At 37.2% G+C, this 24,023-nt stretch overlaps 1 protein-coding gene across 1 annotated transcript in view; it reads left to right on the forward strand.

Annotated features, from left to right (window-relative positions):
* LOC136876274 (uncharacterized) overlaps positions 1–11,027 on the forward strand; it is a 135,914-nt gene extending 124,887 nt beyond the window's left edge. Inside the window, exon 3 of the mRNA XM_067150084.2 lies at positions 149–11,027. Within this exon, the coding sequence (XP_067006185.1) occupies positions 149–351 (203 nt within the window). The 3' untranslated portion in view covers positions 352–11,027. The remainder of the gene's footprint in view (positions 1–148) is intronic.
* Positions 11,028–24,023: the final 12,996 nt, after the last annotated feature.

The following is a 24,023-nucleotide window of genomic DNA, read 5'->3' on the forward strand; positions in this document are numbered from 1 at the left end:
ATTGTACTTTTTTACTTAAATCAATGACATAAAAATGATTTGATTTAAATCAAATTTATTATTTACATCACAGAAACCCTAATTACCCCTGAGCTTGTTCACATATGCTAAATGTCTAATCTTCTGAGAAATGTATGTTATTTTTCAGAAGCAACTGGTGAAAAACGCGTCATCCGTAGCTGTGGCTGGAAGGACACCAGTTCAGCAAATTCCTGCCGCAGGAGCAGTGGTGCTGGTTGGTATCAGATGACATGCAGCTGTATCGAAGAATACTGCAACAGTGCACCGAGGATATCACTTCCTCTTCCTACGATGGGAATGCTCCTACTTTATGTCTTAAATATTTTCTGAGGTCTCATTTAAATGAGGCAAACAGTGCACTAGAGAAGTAAAGACTTACTGTACCTTCAATAACAAAAATTACAAGTTTTCATAGTTACTCCTCTGATTCATCCTATGAGAACATATCAATTTAATATTATCATTGTTCCTTCATAAAGGTGACCTGTTGCATTGAAAAGGACCCAAGTCGGATTTTTCTTTTTCAAAATTTTTGTGGTTCTAAAACTGGCGTAAGGTACTGAGCATTTTTTAAAAAAAATGTTCATGATTCTAGGTGCAATACTTCAGAAGATCTTAATTACTGACTGTTGCTATTAAGAAAACTGTATTTTGAGAAAAATGCTGTTACAGCTTTCACTAATTTTCTTGCCAATTGTAGAAAGTTTTCATGACAGTGAGTGGTGAAGACTCGAACTTCTATATAATTTAGTTTATTAAGAAGACCCATAGGTAGTGCAAGAAGTAAAAATATTGAAATGCAATTTTTACACTGCAGACACTTTTGTTCAGCTCTCCTGTAAAATTTCCATTGCCAACTTTGGTTCCCTTTCCGTGCAATGGGTCGCAAATTATGATGGTCATTTGTACCATAGCTCATCCATATCATTCAATTTGTTCCCTTTAAACATTCTCTTTATTTTAACCTTTTCATTCTGCACTGCATAGCATAACATTATTCTAAATTTCCAGATGCATTTGTTGTTTGTTAGATTTATTCTTTATCCAGCAAAAGTGGTACAGATTGTATCATTTCTCTATATAGTCTCTGTTACATTAAATATAAGTCCTCCAACACACAAAAAGTGCATGGATTTGCCTAGAAAAAATCCCTTGGTTGCCTTTGCAGCCATTTGTGTACTATCTTCATCCTAACAGAGCATCTTTCCCCCTTGAGTCGCCCAACATGCAGATTTCACTAGAGGCAAGGGGTGATATGGAAGACACTTAAATTGCAGGTCTTGGATGGTTAGAACTGTTACTTGGGCAATATAGGACCAAGCACTGTCCTGTTGTTGCTGTGACAAACATGCATTTCAATAGGTTTCGAACATTCACTCCTCAAAAACTGAATAACAGACCATGCCTGAAGTTAGGTGGCCATTGTTATACTGATTCTTTCTTGGTGGTGCTTGTTTGTCTACATGGTGCTGCCACATATAGCATATTCATTAAATTCTTTGTAACAGTACCTACTGCCAAGAGACACAACCATGGCACAACATATAAAATTTTTATTGCACTTTTAAGGTTTTCATTTGACTCGGCTCTGTAGTTTCTACATCTACTGGATACCATTTTTACCTTTAAATCCTCATGTAGATCTTTCAGTTCAGGTACTTAGATCTTTAAATAGATCTTAGATCTTCAAAACAGAAAAGATAAATGAGGCATAGGACAGAAGAAGTATTCTAGACTGTACAGCAAATGAACAGGTTCAGCAACAACTGTAAGGAGATGGTAGAAAATGTAGTCCTGTATGGCTGCCCTGTGCCATGCAAACTGTAGCTTATGCATTGAAATCTCCGTACAACGATTACTGAAACAGTGATAATCATTTTGGTCCTCAATTCCCTCAATTTAACGATACTCCTGATGACGGTAAATTTGCTATTAAGATTGCTTTCTTAGAACCCACTAACGTGCTTTCCTCTCGGTACTATGATACAAACTGTGAAAGTGAGGAAAACCTGTTGCCATCATTTGAAGAGAAAAAATCTGAATAAACTATCATTATTTCTGGCAGGAGGAGACCTTGAGTCTTGTAAATCACTCAAAAAATTTATTTGGAATTTTGGTTGTGTTCCAGAGAATCATTTGGTGACTTCTGACTATATAAGTTCTTTGCTAATTCCCTGTCAGCACGGAATATGAAACAGACTGTCATTTCCGATGTTTGCAGTAGTGTTGAACAGTGCTAACAATTATATAATGCTGTGAATATTTAAGTTCTGTTTTAATATGAAAAACAATTTTGATCAAATAGAAAAAATGAGTTAAAAGTAAATAACAGTGTACAGTACATTGTTGCCAATTAAACAAGAAAGCTATTCTAGTTTTAATTTTTGTGGATTACGATTCTTTGTGTTTTGTACTCTCATATCTCATCTTTGTCAGAATTAAAAATGTTATAAATTGTGAGGTAATTAACATAGTTCAATTGTAGGCTGTTTACCTGTCCGTCAACTGGCAATGTGGTATCTGAAAGACTCTAGAGAATGAATGCTAGTGGCTTTACATCACACCGACACAGATAGGTCTTATGGCGACGATGGGACAGGAAAGGCCTAGGAGTGGGAAAGAAGCGGCCGTGGCCCCAGCATTTGCCTAGTGTGAAAATGGGAAACCATGGAAAACCATCTTCAGGACTGCCGACAGTGGGGTTCGAACCCACTTTCTCCCAGATGCAAGCTCACAACTGAGCGACCCTAACCGCACGGCCAACTCGCCTGGTAGACTCTAGAGAGAGATAAATGTACACCCCTAAGCACACATTCTGAACTGACACTTTTTGTTTGCATTACCTTCTTATCTCTCTCTAAACAACAGTTCACCATCAGATCTCCACACTCAGTCTTATTGTTCCCTTCTTAGGGTGCAAACAAGTTTTCAAGTGGCTTTGTAGAAACAACATCATTAGCTGTGCAACATTTTTACTCTGTAGCTTCTGAAGAGAACTCATGGCTCCATATATTTTTATATGATTCGACGATGGGAGAATCACGCCGGTCCATCTCGGCTCCTAAGGCCTGAAGGTTCTGGGTTTGAAAATCCGGTAAGACAGTCGTTAGGAACTTTCACAATTGATTTATAGCAAGGTTATAACATAGTCTCAGATTTTTGATAATTTCTTAGGTACCACATTAGGTATAAACAGGCCAATTTTGATCTAACATGTTTATAAAAGAGCTAATTTAATAGAAAACTTCTCTTGAAATTAGTAAAATAATACGGACAAATATATTATGTGATACGAGTGCATAATGAAGTAAAATGAAGTGGAAATAACATATGACAGATATTTAGAACATGTAAGTTACTGCCTTGTGAATTCTTTTTGTTTCAAAGATTATGCCATATATTTATGTTTTATCAAATGACTATGTTTTAGTAAGTGCAAGGAAAAATGTTTTACGGTCAATCTGATGCATATGTGAAATGTTGATCTATTCTTCGTTCAAAGACTGATTTCTTGTTCATAATTATAATGACACTGGATTCAGATATTTTTAAAAAGTATTTTGGCACAAAACAGTTAATAATAAAATGTGTCAAAATGATCTTTTAAACATGCTTCTTCAATACAAAATGGTCCGGCTCCATGGCTAAATGGTTAGCGTGCTGGCCTTTCATCACAGGGGTCCTGGGTTCGATTCCCGGCAGGGTCGGGAATTTTAACCATCATTGGTTAATTTTGCTGGCATGGGGGCTGGGTGTATGTCGTCTTCATCATCATTTCAACCTCATCATGACACACAAGTCACCTATGGGCTTCAAATCAAAAGACCTGCACCTGGCGAGCCGAACATGTCCTCGGACACTCCCGGCACTAATAGCCATACACCATTTCATTTCATTTCAATATAAAAACGAATAAATCTGGCCTTAAGGAAATACAACACCATTAAAAATGCTCAAATCATAGAGGTCTTTCAGACACCATGTTGCCAGTTAAGTTCTTTCTGTTACACATTAACAGTTAAGGGCTATACAACTGTAGAAATGAAAATGAATTATGGCTATATCTTCGACATAACAATAACTCCCTCTACAACAATATTTTTCTCTGGTCCTTCTAGTATCATTGTACTGAGAGTTCACTGTATTTTACAGGAAAAATTTTAGTTCAGAAGAATTTCTCCTCCCTACCGCCTTCCTTTTGAACAGCAAGTGTCATCTTTTAAACAAAGAAAATAAGAAAAGGACACATTTTATTACAACAGTTTTCCTATACCTCATATAAAATATTTGTCCACTGTAATAATATAGAAATCTGTAGCTGAAAAGTGATGATATTATGACTGAAGTTAAGAAAGAAGGTTTATTTTCAGCCAGTTATATTTTGTAGTGCATGCCAGTGTTGCTAACCATAGTGTCTCTATGTGAAAGGATGTTGGGTTCATATTTTTATATTTAGGGACATAAGGATGTTGGGTTAATTTTGTTATATTTAGGGACATAAGGAGAGATTTCTTTATCTACTTTGAAATGTAGGGATTTTTCGGTCAAATACTGAGACAAAAATAACGTAATGCAATAAAAATATACTTTTCACGATGGAAAACAAACTCTCTGATATAACTGTTTGGATAAGTTAGTGGGCATGAACTTGTCATGTGCGCATATGTTTGCTAGGTGAATCCCCTCATTTTTTCCTGCCCAAAAGTATTTTATGTCATGCAACTGAGCAGTGAATTCAGCAGTTAGCTGTATTATTACATAGTATGATTAACAGTCCATACGGTATAGTTCTAAGTCAGCATTTGAGTTTAAAAGAAATTTTGGTACAGTAGCAGTAATTAGTTTCTTTTGATGGTTTCAACCCTGTAAGCAAAAGTGAATCACAGGAAGAACTTCAAAGACCTGAGAAGTAACACTAAAAATAAAAAATTTAGAAGGGAAAAAAGGAGAATTAGTACCCAACAGATATTAACTTAGATTTCTATAATCCATCACTTCCCTATTGGTAAATAGGTCTTTGTCTTCATATACATTAATATCTGTTTGGTACTATTCTATAATTCTTATTTATATTCAGTGTTCTTATTATTTTGCTTGTTTACATGTAATTTTCTCTGGGGTAGGAAGTTTGCAAGTGAATACAGGGAAATTTTGAGTGATCTGTAGGGACATAGTTGAAAATGAGCTGGTAATACTTGTGCTTGCTAGTTACAAATATTGTATTACCTGATGTATTTTTAGATTTATTTTATTCTTTATAGTGTATATTATATGGTTGCGAGGCTCTATGCCACATTGGTCATAAGTCCAGGAATAGGATTTATATGTAATAAGGAGTTCAAATCCCACTATCGGCAGCCCTGAAGATGGTTTTCCATTTTCACAACAGGCAAATGTACATCAATTAAAAAAATCCAGCTTTGAAATACTGACACTATTAAAATAAGTGAAACTTAATAGTTTAATACTCAATCACTTAAAAGTGTACTTCAACTACTGATTTCTGACCTATGGTTATTTGATAAGAAATATCTGTTGTGGTCTCTTCCATCATCCATAGAAATTTGAGTATTGAATTTTATAATAATTTTGTGTGGCTATTGCTAGCCAGGTGTAAGGCAAACCCTCCGATGAGGGTGGGTGGCATCTGCCGTGTATGGGAAGGTATGGCAAACTGAGTGTTAATGTGGTGGAGAATAGTGTTGTGCATGGTGTGTGAGTTGCAGGTACAGTATGTTGGGGACAGCACAAACACCCAGTCCCAAAGCCAAGAGAAAAAGCTATTTAAAAGCTCCAACCCACCCAGGAATTGAACCTGGGGCTCTGAATTGAAGGCATCTACAATGACCATTTAGCCATGGAGCCAGACAGTATTTAATTTTGATACATGATATATAAATATTCTAATGCATTTTGTTAGCTTATGGCTAAACACACTTATAAAACAAGAACTAAACAGTATTAACAATATTCAAAGTGACAAGTCACTCCAGCGAGGATCAAAGCCCAGTGTTTGAGTGGTGCACATTTTAAATTGTGATCCAACAGTTGATTTCTTATATCAAGTTTTATTAATTTTCATTACGAGAAAAAAAAAAAATGTTTGAAAATGTGTGTTGAAATACTGCAATACACTTGCCCCAAAACTTTGCCTGTGCATCAATACAGCTCAGTTGGTACTGATGTTCACTTTTTCACTGGAACAATAACCTAGTACAGATATTAGAGCTGATCAGTGATTGGTTCACACAAGTGCATTCTCTAACTGGTTATTTGCAAAGAAGATAATAATATGCTAATGTAAATTATTCATCACCAGTGTAAGCCATCGAACAGGGTTGTAGGTTCCCTTTAGAGTTTAAACTAGCTCCTTCTTGTACAGTATTTTGAACATTTTGGAACGGAGCTCACTCACATTCACTCATATGAAAAATTGCCATCAAAGCCACGAGGAAGCAACTCACTTTGACAGCAGTGTTTGTTTCAATTCTGTTTCAAAAAAGATATATGTTAGTTTATACTGTAGATCTTGGCCTGTTATAAAAGTCTGTATTGTACCATAGTTTACTTTTGATGTTATATGAATAATCTATATTTATAATTTGATAAGCTCTTTACAGGAATGGAAAATATGAGAAAACAGCTGAAAAGATTTCAGTGAGTGACCCTCCCTCATTTTAAAGCATACAATCTGAAGATCCTCAGAAAAAAAAGAAAGTAATCTTTATAGGAGCTATTTTCTTGGTATTTCCAAGGTCTTCCACTGAGCAACATGTATTGTGCAGTTGGTATAGTTCTAAGACCCACTGCTGCATATTGTGGGGCAACTGGTATCATCACTAGCAGTGCTGTAGCAGGAGAATGTTCAGTTTCAAGCAGTACTATCTTCATGAACTTTTAAGATGATTGTATCATGTTCCTATGACCTGAGGCTTGAAGGTTTGCTGTCACAAACTAATGTAATTACCTTTGCAACATAAACTTGAATATAAAAATCAAATATACTACCAGGTTTGCTCCCTTGAAATGCAGCTGGATCTAACAGGGACGTTTCTGAGAGGAACTGAGCCTGGAAAGTTTCAACAGCAACAATTAGATCACAAAGGCCAGCTGCGGTTCCAGCCAAGTATATTGCAACCATTATTCATTTTTAATTCATTTATTTTATTTTAAACATTCACAGCAAACCTTCAAGTAATTCGCAGGTCTATTCACGTGTTCTTTCTGACGAAACTGTTTCCAACTATTAAAAAATTGGATAATCGTGAAAACATATGTCAGAGTTCCCAATTATGTCATGCACAAAGCTTTGTCAACTGATTAAAGGCATGAGTTTTGGGTTTAAAAAAATTAAACAAAAAAACTAGTCCTTATGGAATAAGTGTATGTTGCTACTTCACAGCATTATTTTTAAGAAAATACGATGACTCAGAGAAAGTGGGTATAAAGTGTATTACACAGATAAGACTTGGTGCGGTCAAATGCCTGGCAAGTAAACGCAACAGAAGCGTTGAATTGTAATTTCTCAAACTAGGACTACTATTGTGGTCATTTACAGAATGTTTTTGGATGGAGAAGGGGCTTTAGAACCCCATCTGGTGCCAGAAAATGTGTAATTATACAGGGTCTTTTTTTTTTTTTCTTGGCTCGCTCCGCAACACCACTCAGAGCAGGCATGGCTGGCGCAATGACACTCCGTCACTAGCCGGTATAATGCGCACTTTTCCTCCTCACTATTCAAGGCAATTCACACTTATAGAAATCCATTTCTAGTGGAAACTATTAGTCTAAAACCTACCTTGCATTACATTTGATGTTCAAAATGTTGTCCCTCAGCTGTCAAACATGCCTGACACCTCATAAATAGGGTTATAGACACTTGGCGAATTTCAGCCCATGTGATGTTCGAAATAACTCTTGTAGTTCTTCTCTTGTGTGAGGGTTGTTCACGTACACTTTTCCCTTCAGCATCCCCCACAGGTAATAATCACAGGGATTTAAATCACGAGATCTAGGGGGATAATTAACCAGACGATCTTCGAAAACTTCCCGTATTATCTCCATAGACTGGTTTGCAGTGTGTGCTGTTGCATTATCTTGCATAAAATAACCATTACTCCTTTCTTCTTCCATCAGCTCTTGAAAGAATGGTTTGAGGATGAGGTCTATATATTGATCAGCATTATTGTTTCATGGAAAAATATAGGCTCTATAATTTTGCGAGCACTTATTGTGCACCAAACTCCTATCTTTACATCATGAAGTGGACAGACATTCAGCTGGTGGGGATTTTCTGCACACCAGTAGCGACTGTTTTGATTATTTACATAGCCAATTAAGTGTAGCCATGCTTCATCACTATAAAATAAAAGTTCTGGGTCAACATACACATCGTGAACTGACTGAAGCAACCAGTTACAATACCGAACTCTAGCGAAACTGTCAGGTCCTCTTAAATATTGGGCAGGGATGGGTTTGTGCGGTTTTTCTTTTAAAAGTTTTGTTACTGTGTGGGCAGAAGATAACGGCACATTAGCTTGTACGGCGAGACACGACAGGGATTTTATAGGAGTTCTTTCCAAGAGAGCTCCTATTTCGTCAAGCTTTTCCTCTGTTAAATCGGTTCATCTCCTGCATGATTTCTTATTAAGAATGGAACCGGTGGTGCAGAACTTCTTTACTAATTTACGTACCATACTTCTATGGGGAGGGAGGATGCCAGGAAATTTGCGAATGAATCGAAAGCGGCATTGCATAGCACAACACAATGAATACACACTGTTCTGCTGTATACATCACTCGTTAAACACATGATTATTATTCCTACAGAAACTACGCTATTTAACACATTGAAAACGCTCAGATGGAGAGATGTTGAACTAAACTAGTGTTGTGAAGCAATGGTTATCGCTACCGTACTGCATTAGATCATCTTAGCCGGTCACGGAGCAATATATCTCTCGGCAAATGAGTCAGCCGGCCACGCTATCGCCTTCCGTGCATGTTCCCCTGACACACGGAGTAAGCCAAAAAAAAAAAAGACACTGTACTATATATAGGTAGTGAAGACAGCTTTTTGGAAGGGGCGGAACTCTGCTTTGTAGGAAAGAAAGGGACTGGAGACTATCACAAGGAGATGAATTCTTGGCATTTTGAGGAATGGTTTCGCAAGATTTTAATGAAACTCCCACCGAAGTCGGCTATTGTGATTGATCAGGCACCTTACCATATGATGCTTGACCCGGAAACATAAAACCCAACGATGGCTTGGCTGAACATTAATATTATTCCCTGAATAGAGAAAAGGAACATTTATCTGCCTCCCGATGCCTGTAACTTCAATATATTAACAAAAGCTGCCATGACTGATCATGCTAAGCCTAATTTTGAATTTCCGCAAAAGAGACTTCACCAAATTACGAAAGAATTGCGTCAAGATGTTGAATTGGTGTGGTTGCCTGTCGCACATTGCAAGTTTAATGCCATTAGAACTCATTTGGGCTTATGTGAAATATAAAATAGCAAATGGCAATTGCACAAGAAAAAGGGAACCGTGAAAACGTAATCAGAGATCTGTGTGAGGAAACTTTACATTCCATAACACCTCTGGAAAGAGTGTGTAATGCAATAAAGAAAACTGAGCATTATTATTGGGAGAAAGATCATCTTTCAGAAAATACATTAATGACACAGCCTCCAAATTGTTGATCCTGAGGACTCAGATTCCGGAAGTGACGATAATTTCCACTTCAGTGATGATATATCAGAGTAGATGAATAAATGACTTATGCAAACAAATCCTTACATTGTAAATAGTAACCATTATACAGTATTGTATATACATTGTACATAATATCTACAAAATACAAAAAAAACAAAAACAATTCTATAAAAATAAAATAAAAACATTTTTAAAGCTACCGTTAGAGGTCCAAAGCCCTTATGTGAAAATCTTATGGAAAATGTAAAAACTGTACATATGAGAAAAGTCAATTAGAAACTTTCGCTAATGTAACAAGTGAGCACCACAATATAAGTGAACACATTCAGGCTTGCGCTAACTGGACTTATCTGTTAGTTGTATTACCCCTGGCGAAAGCAAGCTAATTTCATGCCGGAGCGCCTATCACTCACTTTCAAATAAAAATTGGTGTAAAATACAGAGATCATTGTAAGTTCTCAGTATACAAAGATTGGAAACAAAAACTTCAGACCTTTCTGATGAACTCAATCTCGATTTCGGAAGACCACTCAATATAAAACGGACAGCCTTTTACAAAAACAATAACATTTTTGCCACGGTGTGTAAAGTAATTAAACTTCAGAAATATATTTATAATAGTACATTCCATAATCCACCTAAATTTCATGAAAATCGGACAGTGCATTTTCACGCAATGGTACTACAAAGTTCTTGGTTACAAAGAAACAGGCAAGAAAACAGGTACTTTTTGCATTCTGCCTAATATAACTTTCACAAGAAACATAATAAAAATATGCAAATACCACCAAAGAACGCAGAATAAAACAAGCTTTTCGATGGTGTGATTATATTTTACATTGATGGACTGGTTTAAATTTTATTAGTATTTAAACTCGACCACACATACTTTCTGCGCCAACAATAAAAAAATAAAAAAAGAGTGAAGAGAAAAATAATATCAGTACCATAAATTAAATAATCAGAAGTGCTACATTGTCCTCTTGCAGTTTTGCTTTCTTCTTCTTCTTCTTCTTCTTCTTCTTATTCTCTCCCTTAAAAGGATACTGTTAAATTCTGACAATTTGTGTATGTACTTCCCTGATGATTATCATAACATGCCATTCATAAATATTTAGTATTAATTTCATTTTTATGTATTGTTCATTGAACCAGTATATTAACTGTTTTGTAATGTTCTCTTGTAATTAGTTTTCTGTACATAGCTATAATTAAGGAAACAGGCCATGTAATGTATTTGTAAATAGAAGGATAAATAGGTAAATAAAAATATGAAATATCAAGAGTGAGTGTAATTATTCTTAACATAAGACATTTTTGGTTGAAGAGATGAATGTGTTTATTTATTGTCGTTATCTTGTATGATTTTAAGAAATATCTTCTTCCAGACTTTACAAATGAACCTACAAATATAATGGCATATTTACTCAAAATGAATAAGGAAAGAAGAAAGGTTGGGCAACTTATCTAGGCAAAGATACAGAAGGTACCTAAAAGTAGATTAAAACAACATTAAAAATAATTGAAGAATGGATAGTCTATTTTTATTAGTCAGAGAGGGAACAGAAGTTATGTGTAGGGTGTAAGCTTGGTACATACACTATCTGATCAAAAGTATTCAGGTACTTACTTGAAACTGTCCTCTAAGTGTTCCTCAAATGTACTGCCTAGTAACAGACATTAATACCAGGTCGATGCACTTTTAGCCTTCATTACAGCTTGAACTCTGCGGAGGAGGCCATTGACTAGGTGTTGGCACATCTCCATGGGAATGGCAGACCATTCTTCCTGCAGTGCCATAGCAAGTGCAGTTAGTGATGTGGCTGATTGGGTTGTGGAGTAACTTTGCCATTCTAGTTCATCCGAGAGTTGTTTAATAGGACTCAGGACGAAGGCTGGCCAGTGCATCTTTGGAACCTTATTGTTCATAAATCATCCACAAATGGACACAGTTTTAGGAAGGGAGCATTATCACATTGAAATGCACAAAAATCATCTCCAAACAGGTCTTCTACCGTAGACAACAAGCAGCCAATCAATCAAAATCTTCTTATATCGTTCCAGCTTTACCATGCTCAACAGAAGGCCTTTAACAAAATCACCTCCAAACTATCCTATCCCTAGACCCTTGCACAGATGTGGATAGCCGTGAAGTTAGTGTCTTGATGGATACAAACTGTATGGCAGTGCAGATAATTTTGCTGATAATTTCTAAATAATGGCGTTTATTGATTTTCACTCAGGTATACTCTTGTTTTTGTTTGTGTTCAGGTGACCCTTGACATTAGTATCGGAGAATAGCGATATATATAAAGAGCCCTGAAACCATAAAGCCGTAAATCTGACCTAAACCTAACTGACTCCTGCCCGCAATTAATGGAAGGAAGGAACAAAGGTCAATACGTCGGTAGTTGTCGCAAGAGAAAATCCCTCATAAATCTGTGAGTGTAGGGATTCTGGTGTCAGGTGTGTGATACCTATTGTATTATGTTATCAGATCTATCCGTTTCAATACCTTGGGTTGTAATATACTATAGTTAAGTATTTAAATTATCCACGGATAACCATTTTGCGGATGCGGATAACCATTCGCAGATGCGGATGAAGGAAGTATGAGTGCGAAAATTATTTTGTATATCTACGCAGGGCTCTACCTATCTCTTGTCAAATTTCATGGCAGGTATGTGTTATTTATCTGGCATATGCCACACTCTAACTCTTCCATCCAGCTACCACATGCTACAGTATGATTGATCACTCCAAATCACGTTTTCATTTGGCCATGGACCAGTGGCAGCGGAATGTGGCGCTTAGCGCACACCAGCAAAATTTGCAGTTGATAGGCAGGTACCTGAGCCTCATACATCCTGATACAGAGTCACGGTATTAGCTGCAGAATTCATAAGCGATGGTATCACGCAAAGTCATGTGATTTTTCCAGTACCATATTCTTCAATGCTCAACAATCCCTTTACAAATAAAAGTATTTATAAAATCCTCCTTATCAATACAAGTCAACTCATCTGTTAGATGGAACAAAGTCTATACATGTTTCAACCTATTCGCAATGCCATCTTCAGTAGCAGAACAATTATTACATAACACAAACAAATTAAAAATCTTGATGAAGTGAAATGGCAGTGATCATAATTAATGAATTAAATAGGACTTTGTACCTCAATATGTTTTTAATTCATTAATCATGATCACTATCATTTCACTTCATAAGATTTTTAATTTGTTTGTGTTATGTAATAATTGTTCTACTACTGAAGATGGCCTTGAGAATAGGCTGAAACATGTATAGACTTTGTTCCATCTAACAGATGGGTTGATTTGTATTGATAAGGAGGATTTTGTAAATACTTTTATTTGTAAAGTGACAACCGTCAATACAGAATGAGATTTATAACTTGCAACTCAACACTCTCTATTGATCAGCACATGGCCTACCCAGCTGTGAAAAGTGAAGTTGTAAGTTTCACCAAGAGGAAAAGTCTCCTCAGTTTTAATGACTGTATTGATGGGGCGGTAGTATCTTATGGTGATCATCACTGCAAGTACCAAGGTGTCAATATAAGGAAAGATCTTCATGGGATAATCACATTAATGAGGTTGTAAATACAAGTTACAGATCTCTTCATATGGTTATGAGAGTGTTTAGGGATTGTAGTAAGGATGTAATGGAGAAGGTATGTAGGTCTCCAGAAAGACCTTAACTAAAGTATGGTTCTAGTATATCAAAACCATACCAGGATTACTTGATATGAGAACTGGAAAAGATCCAAAGAAAAAACGCACAATTTGTTCTGGGTTATTACCAACAAAAGGATTGAGTTACGAAAATGTTTCAAACTTTTGGGTTGGAAGGACTTGGGAGTACGGAGACGAGCTGCTCCACTAACTGGTGTGTAATTATTGTAGATAAATGAAGTAATCCACCTAATCAATACAATATAAAATTTGTACTTCAATTTATTTTAATTATTAAGACCTAATGGCTGATGATGGCCTGATATCAATAGGTTAGTATCAGTACAGAACATGAAAATTATAAACTTGATGATAAGTGACTTGTTCCGAACTGTCCATAATATGAAGATAAAGTTATAATTCCAGAGGAAGAATTGGGGCAAATATTCTTTTATAAGAAGAGGAATTAGGGACTGGAATAATTTATCAAGAGAAATGTTTGATAAATTTCTAAGTTCTTTGAAATCATTTCAAAAAAGACTAGGAAAACAACTAATAAGGACTCTGCTACCTGGGCGACAGTCCTAAATGCAGAGCAATGATGAATGATCGTTTGACTGATTGATTGATAACACTAGCCTGCAAAAAAAAAAAAAAAAACTTTTTTGTGCGGTAAAAATGAAAATAGGTGGGTTTTATGAATTTAACACAGAATTTGAGAAAAAAAAAAGTTTTGGCGTATCACGTCTGGTTTAGTGGCAATTTTACAAAATATTATTTTGTTCTTACGTAAAATTTTTGATACTTAGTACTGATTAAATTTGATGTATTTATATAAATTTCAGCTTGCAAAACGTAATCATATTTTGCATGCTTTGAATACACATAAATGCTGCTTTGTAAGCAAGTAGATGGTTTGTATTATATTTTTAATGTATTTTGAAATTCATGAAACTGAAGCATAAAACGCCTATTTAGTTTCGGCTGTACAGATGCTTTTAAATTAATATAACCGCACCTTGAATAAAAATTACATGGTTAATCATACATAGTTTTGTTACTTACATTATATGCAGGTTAGATTCACACCTCCATCTTTTCCCGTTTTTCGTGGAATTTCCGGGTTTTTGAAGTTCTTGAATGATCTCTAGAAGGGTTGTCTCGTGCAATCGACCAGCAGTAATCGGCCATCATATTCACATCCCAACGTCCCTGATAGCGTCGTTCTGCATCTTTGAGATCCTGGTGAAACCTTTCACCTTGTTCTTCACTGACAGTTCCTAAATTTGGAGGGAAAAAATCCAGATGCGAAGCTAAGAAATGAAGCTTAAGGTTCATATTAACAACCGAGTTCCATAAACTTTACCAACATTTTCCTTACAATTTCTTTGTATTGAGGGTCCTTAATGTTGCCAAGGAATTTAATCACTACATCTCTGAATGCGTTCCATGCCTCTTTCTCAATTTTGGTCATCGTGTCTGTGAAATTTTTATCCTTCATTAGTTTACGAATCTGTGGTCCATCAAATACGTATTTCTTTGATTTTTTCATCTGATAATGGGGGAAATTTAGTGGATAAATATTGGAAGCATAGGCTACTTTTATCTAATGCCTTGACATACAGTTTCATCAATCCTAATTTGATGTGCAAGGGTTGAAGTAGAATTTTTTCACGGTCAATAAGACTTACATTCATGAAATTTTTGGATCCTGGTTGTAGTTGTTTCCTTTCTGGCCAATTCACTGTATCCAAATGTTTATCCCATGCCCTGCTCTCCCATTCACATAGGAAACAGAGAAATTTTGTATAGCCTTTTTGTTGTCCCAGCAACAATCCAATGATCTTCAAATCACTGCAAATTTGCCACCCATGCTCATGATATGTAATTTTTTCAAGCACCAACTTTAAGGTCTCGTATGTTTCAGACATTTTTGTGGAGTGTGCAAGTGGACGGATGCCAGAACATTTGTATTATGAAGCAAAACAGCCTCTAAACTTATTTTGGAAGAGTCAATAAAAACACGCCAGTTACTAGGATCATACTCTTTCTATCTCAATTGACGTAGAAGATTTGAAATATCCGTACAAAATACGAGTTCATCTTCATGAGTATAATACTTTCGGGCTGATATCTTTGAAAGGAAACTTTATCAGTCCATCATAAAAATTGCATAAGGGCTGGGGCTTTTAACACGTCTGTTTATTCAAGTGGTCTAAGATGAAAAACAAACTCTCAACTGTCTTATTTTCAATCCTACATAAGTTACCTCGCGGTCTATTGCGTATCTGGGGGAATTTGTTCTGAATTTACCAGGAAACCCCCAACTACAAAATGAAAATTTAGACAGCAATAAACCTATAATAAAATGCAAACAATAACAAATCAAATCACATAATTGTTTTCTAAAAATAGTTGCGCGAGAACATCTCTCAACATTACTTCTTACGAATTCATGCAGATAATAAAAAATCAAATTGTGTCAAAAATAGACGTGATAGGAAAAAAATAGCATCATTTTCGGAATCAGGGCAGCGATTTCCATAAGAATTACATATTTTCTATTTTACCGCAAAATCATGTTGGCTAGTGTAATGTAGTGAGCTAGCAGTTACGATCAACAGTAAAATGTAATCACAGATATTAGTCTGGTGATGTTATCACTTTTATGAAGAGCTGTTCAGAGTAATTTTACATTTAAAAAATGCTATTTATAACAATCACAGTATCAGTTTATGTTACCATCATTAGGGTATTTGCATCCAGGTTCTGTACTACAATGGAAGTTCTATTTTTATGGCTTTGATGATGATGATGATGCTTGTTGTTTAAAGGGGCATAATATCTAGGTTATCGGCCCAATTTTATGTCTTTCTTTTCTGAGTTCTACCTCACTCTATTGAAAATAACAATATTCTTCTCTAGGCGGTATTCCCTCACTTTCTCTTTTACACAGTACAAAATATCTAACATAATGAAGTGTTCAGCATGGGTTAGTATCGTTCCAAAATCATTATGAATATGATTAATTTATTAATGGACTCCTAACAGAAAATCAGAAACAAATAACAGTTTTTAAGACTTTTTTAATGATTGAAAATACATATTTAACTTGCAGCCTAATACTGTACAATAATTATACAGGCCGTACTGTACTTTATTGTTGTTTGCAGCATTAACCTTTAGGTAAGAGACGAAAAAAACAGAAACAAAATTGAAAAGAAATAATAATTAAAAGTTCTAGAAATTAACTTGCAGGTTAATACAGTATGGTATTATATGTGTGGTTGATTGCTTCGTTGCGGTTTATTAACTTTAAGATATCAATAACTTTCAATATGGTATTTTTGGTTATTGTTATTAGTCAGTTAATTTTATGAGATTATCTACATTACAAAGTGATCATAATACGTTGTATGGGTAATACACTGACTGACAGAGCAAATGCAACACCAAGAAGGAGTGGTCAGAACTTTATGCCAATTGCAGGGTAGACTGACGTCACTGAGGTATGCTCATGATGTGAAATGCGCCGCTGTGCTGCGCACGTAGCGAACGATAAATGGGACACGGCGTTGGCGAATGGCCCACTTCGTACCGTGATTTCTCAGCCGACAGTCATTGTAGAACGTGTTGTCGTGTGCCACAGGACACGTGTATAGCTAAGAATGCCAGGCCGCCGTCAACGGAGGCATTTCCAGCAGACAGACGACTTTACGAGGGGTATGGTGATCGGGCTGAGAAGGGCAGGTTGGTCGCTTCGTCAAATCGCAGCCGATACCCATAGGGATGTGTCCACGGTGCAGCGCCTGTGGAGAAGATGGTTGGCGCAGGGACATGTGGCACGTGCGAGGGGTCCAGGCGCAGCCCGAGTGACGTCAGCACGCGAGGATCGGCGCATCCGCCGCCAAGCGGTGGCAGCCCCGCACGCCACGTCAACCGCCATTCTTCAGCATGTGCAAGACACCCTGGCTGTTCCAATATCGACCAGAACAATTTCCCGTCGATTGGTTGAAGGAGGCTTGTACTCCCGGCGTCCGCTCAGAAGACTACCATTGACTCCACAGCATAGACGTGTACGCCTGGCATGGTGCCGGGCTAGAGCGACTTGGATGAGGGAATGGCGGAACGTCGTGTTCTCCGATGAGTCATGCTTCTGTTCTGTCAGTGATAGTCACCACAGACGAGTGTGGCATCGGCGTGGAGAAAGGTCAAATCCGGCAGTAACTGTGGAGCGCCCTACCGCTAGACAACGCGGCATCATGGTTTGGGGCGCTATTGCGCATGATTCCACGTCACCTCCAGTGCGTATTCAAGGCACGTTAAATGCCCACTGCTACGTGCAGCATGTGCTGCGGCCGGTGGCACTCCCGTACCTTCAGGGGCTTCCCAATGCTCTGTTTCAGCAGGATAATGCCCACCCACACACTGCTCGCATCTCCCAACAGGCTCTACGAGGTGTACAGATGCTTCCGTGGCCAGCGTACTCTCCGGATCTCTCACCAATCGAACACGTATGGGATCTCATTGGACGCCGTTTGCAAACTCTGCCCCAGCCTCGTACGGACGACCAACTGTGGCAAATGGTTGACAGAGAATGGAGAACCATCCCTCAGGACACCATCTGCACTCTTATTGACTCTGTACCTCGACATGTTTCTGCGTGCATCGCCGCTCGCGGTGGTCCTACATCCTACTGAGTCGATGCCGTGCGCATTGTGTAACCTGCATATCGGTTTGAAATAAACATAAATTATTCGTCCGTGTCGTCTCTGTTTTTTCCCCAAATTTCATCCCTTTCGAACCACTCCTTCTTGGTGTTGCATTTGCTCTGTCAGTCAGTGTATTTAAGAGGCATTTTTTTTTTTTGCATTAGGATTTTGCAAAAAGGAAACAATTTCTTGCATTATTTCATGAAATAGAACTTGCCCTATCGCTTGAATTTTGTTTTCATGATTTTCTAAAATTATTCATAAGGAGCTTCATTAGTGAGATTTCTGAATTGTTTTATGTGAAAGGTATCTAAACAAAAACAACAATATTAATAATCATTCTTATAGTCGTAATTATGGTTAGTAGATTTTTTTGCTAGTGGCTTTACGTCGCACCGACACAGATAGGTCACCATAATAATGCAAACACACAGCAAGGTAGGGTTACAGCTGACATTTGACTCAGAGAAGTCGAACAACGCATGCAGAAACGACCCAACTAGAAGTTAAGGAAACAGGGTGGGTGCAGTTTTACATTACACTCAGAAAAATGTAGCAACTCTACTGAAACTGTCAATAAACAAAACATTATTGGGGGAAAACTGGTTTCATTAATTCAAGTAGTGTGGAGTTATGAATCAAAATAATTTTTTACAAAAAGAAAATAAACAGAAACTAACAATAAACTAAATAAACATTCAGAGATATAATTGTAAAACCAACAGATCTGTTGAATCTACTTTCTAAGAAGCCTTGAAAATTGGATTTTAGATTGTAAGCTGAACATACATTTCACTATAAAACTGTTGATCTCAATCGTATTGCTCTTGTTCTGTATTTTAATGTAAGATTTTGTAGTGTACTGCAATCTGAATATCAACATAATTCACTTGTATCAGTGTTCTTAAAATGACAAGTCGTGCATGAGTGCACCTTCATTATGCAAAAAAAAAAAACCCAGCATCTGTTTTAGGATTTCTGGCTAAAATGTGAACAACCATTTTTAGAAAGATTTAACATTGCTACTAAAAATAGGTTCTACAGTTGTTAAGTCATAATAAAAGAGAATACCCATAATAACTGACACTGGGATCCTGCAGGTTTTTAAATATCTGTGGCATCCTTATCTGAATTTAAATCATAGGCCTATTTCTTTTTCTCTCTTCTAAAGAAAGTTGGTTTCCGTGGTTTCCCATTTTCACACCAGGCAAATGCTGGGGCTGTACCTTAATTAAGGCCACGGCCGCTTCCTTCCAACTCCTAGGCCTTTCCTATCCCATCGTCGCCATAAGAGCTATCTGTGTCGGTGCGACGTAAAGCCCCTAGCAAAAAAAAAAAAAAAAAAAAAGAAAGTTGGCAATGCTGAAAAATGATAATCAAGTTAATTCAAACATCACTATGCATTAGTCAGTAAGTGACGAGTATTATTTTTTAATTTATGGGATCCATCAGTGTCCAGTCCATGTCACATCAAAATAAGTGTGTTATGAGATGATTAATATGACTTGTTTATTTTATTCAAACATCAGCAAACTGGTGGTGGTGGTGGTTATCGTGTTTCAAAAGGAGGTACAACTCAACAATCATCCTCCATTATCACTAATCAGAGAGAAAAAATGGAAGGGGTTCAACACCTCAAAAAATGAAAGTACCGGCCAAAGAAAGGTAAGGGTCATGTTATGCGTGAAAATGAAAAACTTCCTATGCCTCGAATACTCTAATACTGTTGGGGTCGGAAAAGAACAAGAATTGACCGGGGGATGTCAGATAGGATAGATGAATGTGAGGAGCCTGGTACAAGTAAGTGAAAGCAATTGCCAGGAACCAGCCAAGGGCCCTGTGGTCGCCAAACCACGTTCCCAAATTAAGAGACCTTGGAGCCCTTCTAGACGCTTCTTTCGACGGGCAGGGGATACCGTCAGTGTTATTCTACTGCTCCCATCTGCAGGGGGATCAGCAGACAGACAAACATAAATGAATACCGAGTACTACAATGCAAGGTCATGAATTATTTTTCGCTTTTTTTTCTTTTTTGCTAGTTGTTTCACGTCGCACTGACACAGATAGGTCTTATGGTGACGATGGGACAGGGAAGGCCTAGAAATGGCAAGGAAGCAGGCATGGACTTAATTAAGGCACAGCCCCAGCATTTGTCTGGTGTGAAAATGGGAAACCACAAAAAACCATTTTCTGGGCTGCCGACAGTGGGGTTCAAACCCATGAATTCTTAACTGAACTTCAAACTATAATCACATGCATAATTACCTAAGTATTATCCAAGGGTGGCTGTGAGATACAGGTCTAATGCGGCCAAGTACATCCAGTTGAACTGCAAGGACTACTGTATACGGTACTGTATTTTCAAACAGAAATATTCTAACATTCTCCAGTGCATGTATTCTTGAGGAATTTAAGATGATAAACACTATTCACGGTTACAAAACATATTCTTTACCTTTTTTTGTTTTGTTTTAAATAATACATATCTTAAGTTTTGACACTTGAGTATGCTCCATAGCAGTAGCCTATGTAAATTAACTGTGCATCTTCCACCAACTATGCCAGTACCCCCAAAACTGTACCATATGTATATATCTTAATCTTAAGTATTTTTTAGAATAGTGGCGTTCATGTTTATTTTAATGGCATTCTTGTTTAATTTTAGTAGTATTTATTCTGTAGTCGCTATTAAGCAAGTTCTTTAACAGCTGAAGATGACCTATTTACAGGTCAAAACCAGTACTGTCCTTTTATGTAAATAATATTGACACTATGTAAAATAAAGTATTGATTAGGTGGAGAATTCATCCTTCATACTTGTGCTTGAACTATCAATACAGACTATAAAGCTAATGGATTATAGCATGCCAGTACCTGTCTATAAACATTTCCTTTAGCACATCAACTTACTGTCCTATTTTGTCAAGAGATTAAGACAACACAATATAATGTTCACACTCTTCGCACTTCAGTAACTGTGCAGTGACATTTACGCATGTTACTTACCAAACAAATCATTGTTCTTAAGCAATTCTTAACCTCACTTGACAGGACACAGAGGCTTCACTACTAGTAGGACTACTAAACACTGCTTCAGCTGTGAACATTACTACCAGTATTAATAGCTGTAAGAAAATGAATTCCCTCAGTTCCAGTTCTGTCCAGACAAAGCCAGATGTTGGACTGTACATTAGATGAAAATAGTATCATCCAGTCTCAAATAGTTCTGCCTGAAGTAAACACAACATAATAGCAAATCTGTGCAGTCTGTGGTTTGAATGAATTTATTTTCGGAATAAGCTGGAAAACTAAAAAGTTGCCCTATACTTTATGCAAACTCAATTCTAATATAAAGAATGTATACAATAATTAGTCGGCCCCATGGTGTAGGGGTAGCGTGCCTGCCTCATACCCGGAGGCCCCGGGTTCGATTCCCGACCAGGTCAGGGACTTTTACCTGGACCCGAGGGCTGGTTCGAGGTGCACTCAGCCTACATATTAGAACTGAGGAGCTATCCGACGGTGAGGTAGCGGCCCCGGTCTACAAAGCCAAGAATAATGGCTGAGCGGATTCGTCGTGCTGACCACGTGACACCTCGTAATCTGCAGGCCTTCGGGCTGAGCAGCGGTTGCTTGGTAGGCCAAGGCCCTTCAAGGGCTGTTGTGCCATGGGGTTTGGGGTATACAATAATTGTTATATACCTCACATTTCAATATATCAATTGATCAATTAATTAATGACTGCATTAGGGCTGTTGCCCAGGTAGCACTTTTCCTATCAATTGTTTACCTAGCCTTTTCTTAAATGTTTCCAAAGAAATATATCAAACATGCACCCTGGTAAATTATTCCAGTCCCTTATTCCTCATCCTATAAATGAATATTTGCCCCACTTTGTCCCCTTGAATTCCAACTTTATCTTCATATTATGATCTTTTCTATTTTTAAAAGCTCCACTCAAGCTTATTCATCTACTAATGTCTCTCCATGCCATCTCTCCTCTGACAGCTCAGAACATACTGCCTAGTCGAGCAGCTCGTCTCCTTACTCCCAACTTTTCCCAGCCCAAAGTCTCCAACATTTTCGTTACTCTATTTTGATGAAGAGAATGGCCATTTCTTGAAACATGTACGATTGATAATTGATTAAATTAACAAAGTTATAATAAAATCAACAACCCGGTATATTTATTTCCGTGAGCTGAGTCAATATGGACCAATATAAAGCCAAAAATGGTCAAATTTGTGTACACTTCTCTTTTGGCAGAATTCAACAAGAAATAAATTGTGCTGCTTTCCTTTGTATCTTTTCCATTTCTTGTATCATGTAATCCTGGTGTGGGTCCCATACACTGGAACCAAACTCTAACTGGGGTCTTACCAGAGATTTATACATCCTTTACATCTTACTACAACCCTTAAATACCCTCATAACCATGTGAAGAAATCTGTATACTTTCTTTACAACCTCATAAATGTGATTAACCCAATGAAGATCATTCCTTAGTTTAACACCAAGGATCCCTATGAGGTACTCAGAGAACCTTTCCTCTCGGTGAAACTTACAAGACTCTTCACCCCAGTTACCATCATACCATTTTCTCCTATCCATTTCACAACATTGTCGAGGTCTTTTAGTAGTAGCTCACAATCTTGAAATAAACAGTATAACATCATCCACAAACAGCCTTATCTGTGATTCCAATTCTTTACTCAAATCATTTATGTACATAAAAAAACATAAAGGTCCATTAATACTGGCCTGTGGAACTCCCCAAATTAATCATTACAGGATCTGATAATGCTCCACCCACTCTAATTCTCTGAGTCTGTTTTCTAGAAATGTAACTACCCACTCAACCACTCTTTTATCAAGTCCTTTTCATCAGTAGTCTCCTATAATCTACCCTATCAAAAGCCTTGGATAGGTCAATAGCGACACAGATCACTTGACCTCCTGAATCCAGGATATCTGCTATATCTTGCTGGAATCCTACAAGTTGAGCTTCACTGGAATAACCTTTCCTAAACCCGAACTGCCTTCTATCAAACCAGTTAATAATTTTGCAAAACTTGTCTAATATAATCAGAAAGAATGCTTTCCCAGAGCTTACAAAGAACACATGTTAAGGTGACAGGCCTGTGTAATTATCCGCTTTATATTTATCACCCTTAAACCTACACTGGGGCTACTATTGCAACTTTCCATTAATTTAGTATTGCTCCTTCATGCAAACAGTAATCAAATAAGTATTTCAGATATGGCACCATATCCCAACAACCCATTGCCTTTGGTACATTCCCAGAAATCAATCCCATCTGTTTTTCTAGTTTTCAACTTTTGTACCTTTCTTTAAATGTCTTGATAATCATAGGTACATTTCAGTAATTTACCAGTATTAGTTGCCTTGAATGACCCTCCTGGAACCTGTTTCTGCCTTAAAGCATCTAAACATGTCCTTCCAGTGTTCCTTAAAATTCATATGGCTGCCAATTACAATATGTTTACGATCATGTTATTCTTTGCTGACTTTTTTGCTAAATTCCATTTCCTAGTAAGTTCCTTCAATCTCTCCTTACTCCTACAACCGTTTGTAATTTTATTTCTTTCTAACCTGCACCTCCTTCCTAATCTCTTTATTTTGCCGTTAGATTATAATGGGTCCTTACCATACCTTACCACCTTTACAAGTACATACCTGTTTTCACACTCTCAACAAGAATTGCTTTTAACCCATCCCACAGGCTATTTACCTTTTTATTTACCACTTCCATTTACAGTATCATAATCGCTTTCCAAAATTTCCCCCATGCCTCTTTTATTGGTCATATGGTATTACCTAATTGTCCAACTTTTCCAACCTTCCTTTCTAGCAA

Source organism: Anabrus simplex, chromosome 6 (genome assembly GCF_040414725.1).
Source record: "Anabrus simplex isolate iqAnaSimp1 chromosome 6, ASM4041472v1, whole genome shotgun sequence".
In the NCBI taxonomy this organism is placed as follows: Eukaryota; Metazoa; Arthropoda; class Insecta; order Orthoptera; family Tettigoniidae; genus Anabrus; species Anabrus simplex.